The 12,658-nt window shown below is 41.9% G+C and overlaps 2 protein-coding genes across 2 annotated transcripts; one reads left to right on the plus strand and one right to left on the minus strand.

Moving 5' to 3' along the window:
* Nucleotides 1-136: 136 nt before the first annotated feature.
* scarf1 (scavenger receptor class F, member 1) lies at nt 137-7,512 on the plus strand. Its single transcript, XM_067507523.1, has 11 exons — nt 137-380; nt 708-769; nt 902-1,003; nt 1,438-1,978; nt 2,079-2,297; nt 3,040-3,168; nt 4,074-4,180; nt 4,286-4,397; nt 4,707-4,831; nt 5,492-5,629; nt 5,745-7,512. The coding sequence occupies exons 1-11, from the start codon at nt 280-282 to the stop codon at nt 6,863-6,865; spliced, it is 2,757 nt and encodes a 918-aa protein (XP_067363624.1). The 5' UTR covers nt 137-279; the 3' UTR covers nt 6,866-7,512.
* On the minus strand, nt 7,213-11,957 carry vtna (vitronectin a). The gene is made up of 8 exons (XM_067507533.1): nt 11,767-11,957; nt 10,952-11,071; nt 10,429-10,878; nt 10,137-10,276; nt 9,890-10,049; nt 9,629-9,781; nt 9,033-9,539; nt 7,213-8,320 (listed from the first exon to the last, which is right to left on the minus strand). The coding sequence occupies exons 1-8, from the start codon at nt 11,822-11,824 to the stop codon at nt 8,202-8,204; spliced, it is 1,707 nt and encodes a 568-aa protein (XP_067363634.1). The 5' UTR covers nt 11,825-11,957; the 3' UTR covers nt 7,213-8,201.
* Between the last annotated feature and the right edge of the window lie 701 nt (nt 11,958-12,658).

Consider the following 12,658-nt stretch of genomic DNA (forward strand, 5'->3'; position numbering starts at 1 on the left):
GCTGAATTGAAGGAAGTGGCTCTGACTTCCCCAGGAAATGGGAAGAGGAAACCTGGGAGCCTCGACCTCTCTGGCCGCATTGGAGCTGCAAGACGACTCACAGGAGAGAAACAGGGAGAAAAGGGGAAGTAGGGAAGGGTGGAGTGTAGACAGAAAGAGATACTGCCTCTCATTGTGCTTTCGTCTGACTGCAAGGAGAACAAGTTGAAGAAATCGAAAGAAAAGTCAGGACAAATAAAGACATTGGGTCCCAGCTTTTGGTTTCACACTGGTGTGGAGATGAAGCTTCTCCTCAGGGCTCTAAGTGTCCTGCTCTCCTGCTGGTTGTCTTCCTCACACACCCTGGATCCTGCTGGAAAGAACGTCTGTCGCAGTATCAGGTACACTTCAACCAATCCTTCACACATGTTAACTTTTACTGTTTGTCCCAGTAGGACCGATTCACTACAAATGACTTAGACATCCTAGGATATTAATACTGCTTCTATCATACTTTGATTTTAATAATATGTGAATGAATGTCTAATGGAGCTCCACCTTCTCAAGGAGTATAGATGTGTGACTTCCTTGTTTTAATCCATTTAAAATGTAGTTCTTCTCTTCCTGTTTGTGTTTGTAGATTATCTTTCCCGGTTATATAACAGAATGTTTTAGTTGCTAAGTTTCAGATTTGTCAGGCATATTTTGAATACTTTCTGTTCATTCAGTGATCCCTCCAGCCTGGTCTGTTGCACTGGGTGGCGTCAAGAGGGTAACGAGTGCACCACACGTGAGTTTACTGAGTCTTAATGGAAAGCACTCTTCTCACGGCCTACATTTTTTATTTATTTTCCACTTTTTCTCATTCACTGATGTGTTTTAATGTGTGTGTGTGTGTGTGTGTATGTGTGTGTATGTGCAGCTGTGTGTGAGGGTGAGCAGGCCTGTCTAAAGGATGAGATTTGTGTATATCCTGGAGTGTGCCGCTGCCCACCTGGCTACTATGGAGCTCACTGTAAAACACGTGAGTCACTATAAACAAGAGAAACTGTTTAGCATTGATTCATTAATGTGTCTGTATTGTCATTTACAATGCGCAAACTGCACAGAATTTTACATTTTTATTGTGTAAAAGTACAATTGGGGGCCTAATAAGATGATACTGATGAAAATTAAGTGCATTTATATCCGCCTGTTAATTAGCCTCTGTATATGCTCATTAATCCCTTTTTTCTAAATTTATAGAAATTTGGTTCTAAATATCAAGTCACTACTGCAAAATGGTTATACAGATAATTACTTGCATGCAACCAATGCTAAAAGATGCATTTAGATCAACTGAAGTGAAAGCACCAATATCATCAATTCAATCTTAGGATTGTACCCTCAAAAAGGCTGCGAGATAAACCTTGAGTTTGTTAAAGCACAGTTGATGTTTCATGAGACTTTGCTTATCAGGCTGCCCTCCTGAGTTCTGGGCGTCAGACTGTCGTCAGGTGTGTCCGTGCTACCCACATGGTCACTGTCATCCTGTCACTGGTGAGTGCACCTGCAGCTCAAACCGCTGGGGTCCCCTGTGCCAGTACACCTGCAAGTGTGCCCGCCATGGCCAATGCCACCCTGTCCATGGAAACTGTACCTGCAACAAAGGCTGGTGGGCGGCAACCTGCTTCAAGCCGTGCAACTGCTTTACCAGGAACTCTGTGGGCACCAGCTGCGACCAGGTAACAGGCCAGTGTCAGTGTCAGAGAGGCCACTGGGGCATAAAATGTCCCCACAACTGCAGCTGCAACCTGTCGCCATGTCATCAGATGAGTGGTATGTGTGAGTGCAAGGAAGGCTGGTGGGGACTGAACTGTGACCAGCAATGTAACTGTGAATTTAGACACAGCAGCTGTGACCCTGTCAATGGGAAATGCCTGTGCCACCCAGGGTACCAGGGCAACTTCTGCAATCAGCCCTGTGAAGCTGGGAAATATGGCAGTGGGTGTACAATGAGGTAATATGTGTTTATTTGTTTGCTGAGCCTCATAACATTTATAACTCATAACTTTTAATTAACTCTGCCTGGCTTTTCTGACTGTATCTCCCATCCTTAGTTGTGGTTACTGTAAAGACAATCAGGTCTGCTCTGCCACTGACGGTTCCTGTGCTGCCTGTGAGCCCGGCTGGAACGGTACACGATGTGACCAACCCTGCCCGCCCGGTTATTACGGTGATGGTTGCCAGGAGAAGTGTCCACGCTGCAAGAATAATGAGCCTTGTGACCCAAGAACTGGGGCATGTTGGAGTTGTGACCCAGGATGGATCGGACCCAGGTGTGATGCATGTGTGTGTTTGAACATGTTGTACTTAAAGTTACATTGACAGTTACAGGACCATTTAGACCAACAAATCACATATGCTAGAAGATATGACCTTTGTATCAATTTCTTTTGCTTTATTATTTCTCATTATGATTATTCGTCATTTCCCATTTCCTAATAAAATGTTAGTTTTTTTCATCCTGTGTTGATTTTTCGAAAAACCAGGAACAGGAGCCTTTCCTTATTGTACATATAGCTTTGGGAAATTCCAACTCCTGAGTATTGGCTACCAAACTGCATTTTATAGTCAGACAACCAAACCCAGACAGAATCATGTGGATTAACCAGTTTTTTCCATTTAATAGATTAACCTACAATTTTAACCTGCTCATCATAACTACAGTACTATTCATTTTCAACAAGCTACATGTGCTTCAGTGTAAGTGGCTGTAAGTTAATGTGCTTACACAGGCAAATCCGGTTGTATGTTCCTTGTAGTCTGGGGTAAAAGTTAAAGGTTTTTAAAATGCTTCCCATGTCAAACATAGCTAGCATTGTACAGTGTGCTGTTTGTGTGCTTTTTATAGACTGTGGAATCAGGGTAAGTGTGACTATAGGGTACTACATTGTTCATAAGTCTTTAAACTTAGTGTGTGGGACACAAAACACATGGACAAAACATCTAGTGACATTGAGGTTTAGAATTAGAAATGTCCTCATTATATATGTCGTTGGTTATTGCTCCATTATCCAGGTGTGATGAGACCTGCTCTAACGGGACGTTTGGAGATGCCTGCACCTTCCTGTGCAGTCCCTGTTTCCATGGTAACTGCCATCATGTGACAGGAAAATGTGTCTGTCAGCCAGGGTTTCAGGGGGAGAGGTGAGGAGTTACAAAACGAAACAATTTTTCTCTTTGGACGGGCTCCATTTCACACACAACCTTAAATAAATCTTTCATTGTCTTTTTTTAGTCATGACTGTTCTGTTCCGTTAAAATGAATATGGCTACAGTGTCAGCATACAGTGTTTTTTTCTTGAGGTTGCTTGACGTTAGAGCACTTATAGTAAAAGTTTGTGCAAATATTTAAACTGAGATAGAAGCTTTAAAATATGGACACAATGTGTGCCACATTTTTATCACTATTTGTAACTAAGCAGACCTAACGGGGCCAAACCAATAATACCACAGTAATAACCTACAAACCTAAAACACAGTAACTACATAATTTGTCAAAACTGAGATATGTTTGTAACAAACATAAAAAACATTAAAAAAAAAACTACAAAACCACTTTATGAACATGTGCTTTTGACCTATTTTCTATCCCTAAAAAAACTACAGTACTTGGATGCATCATAGTTGAGTTTATTTTATATTACATCATAAGATATGAGCAAATGAGCAAGTGTGGACTGTTTACCCCTAAATTATGTATCAGAACTCAGTGGACAAACCCTCAGGAAACATTAAATGATTCATATGAATCTGGTTTTGTTTCTTAAACCTGAGACTTTTCAACCCATGACAGCTCTATAATTTGAGCAGCTAAAACCCACAGTAGAATATCCTTTAGAAAACTGAGTTGGCAGTATTGTTATTGTTAATGTAGATTGCATGCAATTTAAGGTTAAAACATGCACTACATCCATTAAGGTCCCTTTGGTTTTCTGCTCTATGACGGCACATTACATTGTCACTGAGCACTAACTTAGATCATGATTCATCGTTCATACACAGAGTTTGATTTACTGTGGAGGTGTAATTACCTCATTCTTTTTTTCCAGCTGTAACAGCAGCTGCCCTGCCCTTCAGTTTGGCCTCAACTGTTCCTCTGTGTGTGACTGCGGCGACAATGTCAATTGCCACCCAGTCACTGGACTCTGCCCTAATGGTACTAATTCAATTTCCATCCACTGATGTGTACATTAGTTTGCCCTGGGTTATTATATGATCCTAATGAGCCTCACATGTTTCTTTATGTGTGTATGTGTACCAGGGGCCAGATCTGCTGTGCTAGCAGGTGTGCTGGTGCCCTTACTCCTGATGTTCTTAGCTGTGCTCTGCTGTTGTCTTTGCTGTGGAGGAGGACCTGTTGATGGCAAAGACAGGTCTGGATCTCATTTACCTTTATCAATGTTATGTTTTAGCATAGAGGCAAGCCAGAACTGAACTACACTGCTCAGTGTCAAAAATGAGCATTTGAGGATACTGTATGTACATAGTCCATACGGATCAAAAAGCTTCCTCTGCCAGTCTTTTCTATCAAATTAACTATGGGAGATTTTATTAACTTGTATTATCATATCAGGTGCTGAAATGATATTTGATATCAAAGATTTTAATTAGTGAGGATCAAATGGAGTGTGGCATTGTGCAGTCTTATGTAATTATTATCATATAAACCTTTTTTCTTCTAGGGCGACTTTGGCTGATGGAGGCTTGTCAGTTCGGATGAAATATCATGTTTATAGTGTCCTGGCTAACATTGGTGCTGCCCTCCCCTGTATCTCTAACTGGTCCTCTGGTCTGCCCCGTGTCACTGGTCAGTGTGAAAACACAGTATTCACAGTGTAATAAAGAAACACACTTTAATGCAGCCCCTAGATCCAGGTGTAAATGGTCTGCACTTATATAGCACTTTTCTACCTATTGGCACTCAAAGCACTTTACTCTGCTTCTCATTCACCTATTCACACTCACAATCACACACCGATGGGGGAGCTGCTATGCAACTATGCAGCTGGCCAACTAAGTTGGGGCTCAGTATACCTTCCTGCACCACAGTCGCCCAATGGAAATACAAAAGAGTACCTGTTGCCATAAGTCCTTACCAGAACAAACCTATAAAGAGTCTGTCTTTCTACTTGTATACAAAGACAGCACGGCATATTTTGTAAATTAAAAATGAAATGAAACACAATGCAGGATTTATGAACCTAAATTAGAAAAGATATATCTTTTTTTAAATTTATAAAATGTCCCTGTGTTTTTTAGTGGTGAAATATGTGCAGGGGAATATGCTTCAGTGGAACTACAAACATCAAACGGAACAAAATTCACGTCTTCATGCCCTTAAATTGCAAATTAATAGTTTAATAGTTGATTTAAAGGGAAACGAAATGGATCTTGTTAGTGGATTTATAGACTTACTATGGAACTTTATCTTTTGTATTTCTGATCTATTTTTTTGCCACACACTTAGTATCTCATCATGACCCAGAGCTGACCTTTAACCACAGCTTCATTGAGCCCCCTTCTTCTGGCTGGGTCACTGAGGGTTCATCCTTTGACAGTGATGAGGAGGAGGGAGAGGCTCTCTACTGTGTCCCTCCAAGAGAAGGTGGGAGCAGGGATATAATTCATCAAACTTTATATTGCCCTCTTTAGGTTGTGAGCAGAAATGCAACATCTGTCTTTGTCTTTTTTTGACTGTTCTTGCTCTCTCTATTTGACAGACATCCCAGAGGTGGCAGGTGGCGAGTTCCAGGAGTTGAGTTCAAAGAGTAACATGTTTTTAGACCCATCAGGCTTCAGCAGTGAGGACATCACTTCGCCCTTCAACATCCCACGCACCTCCAGCATCGCCAAATCCAAGCGTCCATCTGTCTCGTTTGCTGAGGGCACCCGCTTTAGTCCAAAGGAGCGTCGTGGCTCAGCTCAAGACCCCAGTACTGGCTCACGCAACAAATCTAAAACAAACTGGGGGGTTTTGATGCTCTCTGCTCTTCAAAGTCAAGGAGGTGCAGCTAGAACTGGGGAGGAGGATGCAGCTGATGGTGAGGAGCAGGAAGATAAGGTGGATGTGCCGGCAGTAGACAACCAGGACTCAAGCTGTGAGACAGTGGACCAGGATGAAAGAACTCCATCCTGGGCCAACATGCAGGTCCCTGGGGCATCAGGACGAAGACGGACTATGTCCAACACAGCTGCTAATAAAGGGACACAGCTGCAAACATCTGGCCCAGATGCTCAGGTGGAGGGGTCACATAAGGTCACCACAGTGTATGTGACAGTGGGTAGGGCAGGGAGACAGGTGTCAAAAACCGAGGCGAGCTCCGAAGGTCCTGTTCAAGCCATGCTACGCCGACTTGGGAGCCTGCAGAGACAAAGGGATCAGGAGCCTGGAAAGCCCAAACCCAAGGGAGGTGAAGGGATTACCAAACCACCCAGGAGAAAGCTTGGAGCTCGGGCAAGTATGTGGGAGCAGGGAGGGCCGTCTGGAGGGGAGGGTGGTGTATCCAAGCCCATCAGGAGGAAGCATGTTGCTGCTGAGTCGCCTGACAGGGGTGCTAATGATGCACCATCGTCAGAGAGCAGCAGTCCAAAAAGGCCACTGTCATCTATATTGAAGAGTGTACCAGAGGGAGTTCCAGCTGACTCAGGACCAGACCTCAGGGCTGAGGGAAGCACACAGCAGGGTGCTCGGCCTGCTGCAGGACAAACTGAGAGCGACTACCTAACTGTGGGCCCAGCAGGAGACCCTGGGAGTCTCACTGAGGTTATCGCCAATAAAGTTGCAGTGGTCAGTGTGAATGATGAACCCTGCTATGAAAATGTCATAATTAAACCCTCATAACTTCTGAGCTACTAATATGTCAGCAGGTCTGATGAAATACAACAGCATGCAGTATTTATTTTTCTGCAATTACAACAGGCACAAATGGAAAAAGGCAATTTGAGTAATTTACACACGTACATTTTTTATTACTGTAGGTGTAATGTAAGTGCAGTTTACATACTGACATATATGCAGCATTTTGCAGCTTATAGGCTAAAGCACTGTGACAAAAACTGCAGGATTTTGTGTGATATTTCAGTAATTTCTCCTAACAACAGCATTTAAGTTTGTGACTGTAACATGCAAGTACTGTAGGATCTGCATCTCTGTTTATGTTTGGAAGAGAGAGACATGGAGACGTGGGATTGAGATTTGTTTTTTTAATGGAAAATCTAACACTAATGAACATCTGGGTTATAACAGGAAGACAAGGAAAAATGACAAATGACAGTAATGTTTTTAGTTGTTAATTTTGGAGGACATGTTGCAAAAGATTGTAGATATGCAAAAAGATGTGACTCATTTCCTCCTGTGGACATCTGTGCAAATGCCACTGACATGTAATAATGTTGTTCTGTCAGCATATTGCAATTTTATCATTTTCTACTGGTCATAAGATGTCAGGAAACTGAAATTGTAAACATTTTTTCACATCTATAGCCGTGTTGTAAAACTGCCTTTGAGCATGAACCCCCCCGGTCGCCGACCTCTGACCTCTGGTTTGACAGTGGCATAACAATATGTTTGAATGACTAAACATAATAGCAATTTACAAATTGTTTTTTGTTTACCCAAAGAAAAATATATTTGGACGTGTGTCATGACTTTATTACCTGCTCTATTGTGTCATAAGTGTATATGTGTTCAGAATTAATCATTAGATAATTAACCTTTTTGGATTTGGACATAAATGATTTAGAATATATCAGTCACTTACTATATGTGTGGCAGTAATGTCACTCCAATTTAACATTTCTTTAATGTTACAGCACAAATTAAGAAAGCTACAAATTTATTAAACACAGACTTTTAAAAATTCCGACCAAAAATGTATATTCTGACTTTCAGACTGCTGGAAGTGCTGAGATCATCTGCTTGTTTTCATTAGCTATGTTTAATAAAATAGGTCATGTGATTATGAGGAGAGCTGATATAACTACAGAGTTAAAAAACTCGACCAGCTGGACTTTGGCTGTGTGAGCACTGTGTGGACTTTGACTGGCCTGCAATATTTGTTCAAGATGTTCAGCAGATAGTTAAATGCTACACTTTTAACTACGAACACAGCCTGAGAGAGAAATGAAATGTTATATGCAAACTTAAAACAATAATAAAAAAACGAACATATTTGAAACTACTTCTCTGCTCCGGTTGTGTCTGAACAGCCGAGCCAGTACTTGGCAATAGATCTGGGATATGGAGGTACGGCGTACTCCACTCTCTTAGTCCTGAGGTCCACTCTGTAATATTTGTCTAGAAAACCCATAAAACAGAACAGTCATTCTATATTTCTTAGAATAGTTAGACAAGTAGCCATTGGTCTTAATTGGAGAGTAAAAGTCTAAAATATAAAACAATTAGTCAATAAACATAAATAGTTTGAAACTTTCATCACAGACCAATCATAAACAGGATGACATATGATGTAAGGGTGAAAAAAAGTTTGTGACCTGTAACACATTTCACAGTTTTTTTGTGAGTTAAAATACAGCATATGAAACTAATAAGAGGCTTTGTGTGGTGAGACAGCAGTGGGGTAGGGTTGATAAACATAGTGCGTTCTTGTCACATATCAGCTGCTGTGACCTGTAACTCATTTCACAGGTGCTGTCTCTCGTTAATCGATCTGAAAAAGCTAAAACGTGCAGGCTTAAATGGAAACCACCTAGTGTTCTTAAATCTAAGATCAGCTGCAGGGTTTGGTCGAGCACCTGGAGTTGTAAGAACCTATGTGCATTTTTTGCTGTTTCTTACATTTTGACATTTTAAAATAAATGAAAAAATAAACAAATACTAGCAAAAATAGAGACAGGTTAATCAATCATGGGTTTGCTATCTCAAGTTTGTCTTGGCACAGATAGTGGACATGATTCCAGTTGAACTGTGCTGTTCAGAGAATAAATATCTTTTAACCAATATTGTCTGAGCGACCTGAATTACTTTGCCAACAAATCTGCTGCATTACCTCCTTTGAAGAAATAGACACTCTGTATGGGCAGACTCCTCCGAGGCACGCCCCAGTACGACCTGTCATCCCTGGAGTCATAGTTGCCTCTGCTGTCCTGTCTGTATCGATCTCTCCTTCTGTCCTGGTTCCAGTCTTGATCCCATCGTCTGTCCCAATCTCGTCCAAGCCTCTCCTCCAGTTCCATCCTCCTCTCTGCCAACCTTAGACCCATTTCCATCCCCCTTTCAGCAAAATGCTGACCCATGTTCATCCCCTGCTCTGCAATGGAGGTCCAGGAGGGAGACCGGCTTTGCCTGCTTTGACCCCACTGTTGCCTGTACTGCTGGTTCCACTGTTGTCCTTGTTGTTGACCCCACTGCTGGTCTGGCTGGTAGCCATTGCTGCGTGGTGGTGTCCACCTCCGGCGACTGATGTAGATTCTTCCAACCATGGCAGCATCCACTGGAGGCTTGAAGCCCTTCCAGTCCTTGTCAATGAAGTGATGGGGGTCATGATGCTGAGGCACTAAGAAATGTTAGAAAAACATTAGGTTGAACGAGAAACAATTATTCCCACAAACTCCAAACAAGCACAATTGATCAGTAACAACTCACAGTCAGAGAAGAGCTCGCTGAAAACACGTTCATAGTTGTTGTAGTATACATTGGTGTAACGCCTGAACAGTGTGGACGGAGAACTTTCAGACATAGCGAAACACTCCTCGTGGGACGGCTGGTGTAAAAACTCGTACATGTAATACTGGTCCCCTGGAGATACCAACAAGATGTAAGTTTATGTAGGGTAAATGAATACTTTCCAGGTGATCGTGTGTTCAGAAATATTGTATTGAAATGTTGGATTATATTGTATCAAACCTTTGAAAAAATAAACCCTCTCTTTTCCATGGTGACCCGCAGCAGGGAGGGCAAACGCTGCATCTACATGATCAGGAATAATCTTGTCAAAGCCCACACTGATGTTTTGAGGATAGCCATCATCCAGTACACCATTATCAAACCTCCAATACTTGTTTCCCTGTTGAAAATTGTTTTAATATTACTTTCTTATTGCAGCAATAGTCTGATGTACCAATAACTGGAGAATAACTTTCTGGGTCTTCACCTTGAAGATGTAGGTCTTCCCTTGACAGTTGACACGAGTGAAAGCAGCATCAATAGGTCCACTGATGCCCCAAGCGTCCTGAATGAGTTTTGGATAACCAGGAAGCACCGATTTCTGGTCCAGTTCAAAAAAGTACTTCCCTAAAATACACAAGATAATATTACGCCCACATAGAAAGATCACATGTTTCCTTATAACTGTGCTACAACAAGTGGCAGACATTGTGCAAGATAAACCATAAGGGGATTTAAGTTTAAGGGGATATCAGGGGATGGGACTATCTGTCGCTCACCTCTGAAAGCATATACAGAGCCATTTTTCAGCTGCATAAAAGAGTCAAAAGACCTCCCGCTGCAGACCTCGGCATCTGGGTCAGGGGCTGCAGTGGGATCTGTTGTGACAGGAACAGCAGTCGTCTCATCTGCTGAGTCGGCCTTTTGGCTTTCAGCTGTGATGGGGACCCTATGTGAAGGTGGCACTGTGTCTAAAGTAGGTGTCATCTGTCTAACAGAGATGTTCTGGACAATTTTGTCAACCAGTTGTGATGGTTTGGTCAGTTCTAGTGTGGCCGCTGGACGATGCTGTGGTCTGTGACTAAAGTCTGGCTCGGGGAGCTGAGTGGGCTCCGGCTGATGACTCCCAACAGTAACAGACTGTGCTGAACGTCCAGGGGATGAGGTGGTACTGTCAAACAGCTCCTCGTAATCACCATCTTCTGGAAACGCGAACGTGTCTCCACGGGCTGAGGGGAGATTAAAGTCAGTGACTATCTGACTGATGTCTGTTACACACAAACAAGCAGAGAAGTTTCGTACTCATCCTGCCACAGGCGACCTCGACGTCAGAACAGCAGCTCTTGTAATACTTGCACATGGAGTCGCACTGGCAGCTCCTCTGAGAGTCAAAGCCATTCTCACAGCGGCCCACACAGGACTCTCCACATAAAATGACAGATTTAAAGTCAATGTCTCTTTTTAGTTTATGTATTTTATAATGCTTCTGTGTATTCCTATTCCACCTTTGTCCAAATAGAATTTCCCTTTAGACAAAAAGAAAAACTGGATTTGAGCTGATTACTGCTACATTGCTCTTAATTACTGAGATCATTTTCTTCTAATATTGTAGCTGGCTCTGTCTTTTTTTCTTCTTCATCTTGGATCCTGTTTGTATTCCAATTAATGTTTGGATGTTTGGAAATGTTAAATTATCGAGCCAAAAAGTCACAGGTTCCACTTCATTCTTCATGAGAATTTGCTATTGTGCACATTATTCTATTGAAATTGAAGTTATAACTTTGCGTCCTAAACTTTTGTAATGGCTATTATATCCTGGCCTTTTAAAGGCCATCTTTTCCCATATATTTAAAAAATTTGAATTATTTGAGAATGAACATAGTACTTAGTACCAATCTTCAATGTGATAAATATTTACTTGTGCAGACCTGGCACTCACGAATTAAACTGCATGTAATACATAGCATTTGACACACTGAAGTAGTCCCACTAAAACAAACATGACCATACTACACTGGAGTAGTTGCTGGAGTAACAGAAACCAGCAGTTCTACTCTTTCTGCTTCATACAAATGCATTCTGAACATTAAAACCTTCATTTGCAATATTTTACTCACCGTCTGCAGCAAAAGTCTCTGCGAGCAGAGTGAGCAGCAGGACGCCCCACAGCTCCATGTTGCCTCTGGTGGGTGAGATAGCCGAATGAGAGAGTAATGACAGACTGTGTGTTTCCAATCATTGGAAACATGTGTCAGTCACCCCATATCTTTGTTTGCTTTAACCTGATTTCAAATCTCTTTCTGTAGCAGTAAATAAACAGAGACACAGACATAAATAACGAGGCTGACAGGAAGGAAACATTCAAGCCATGTGAGTATCTATTGACTTCTGACCACCAGCCTTTGCCATTTTTTTCATAGTTTTCAGGAGCAGTGATTTTTCTCTTTGCAGTTTTGGAAGTGTCACTCATCACCAGCACCATCACGTGTTTGTTATCATTTGTGTTCAGGCCCCAACTAAACGTAAAGGTGAAGTGCGGGAGTGTGTCACTGCTAGGCCTGTGAAGAAAGGCAAGCAAAATACCAGTGTAACAAGCTAACACAGAAGATGCTATCATAGATGTGTGTGTGTGTGTAATGTTTAAGCAGAAGCTTTGTCAGAATAACATTTCACTCAAGTCCTTTCATCTTATGACTTTGTGTACGGTTTTGAGTTTAATTTAGAAACATTGGCTATACTACATTATTAACGTGCACAAGCCAAAAATACTCAATCAATAGCAGAGTTCTGGGGCCTCTCCTTTCTCACCTGGGCTTCCCTTTTGGCTCAGATTACATGTAATCGCTTTTTTACTTGATAGAAGGATTTGTCCATTTTGTCTGTGAATTTACAACGACTCATTTACGCTAAAAGGTGCATGTATCCAGTTCATTATGGATAAAACACTTCACATGACCAAATGTAGGTAAAGGGTGGGTGAAGTTACCAAATTCCCCCGACTTACTAATA

The sequence above is a fragment of the Channa argus genome, chromosome 6, assembly GCF_033026475.1.
Source record: "Channa argus isolate prfri chromosome 6, Channa argus male v1.0, whole genome shotgun sequence".
NCBI classification, from domain to species: domain Eukaryota; kingdom Metazoa; phylum Chordata; class Actinopteri; order Anabantiformes; family Channidae; genus Channa; species Channa argus.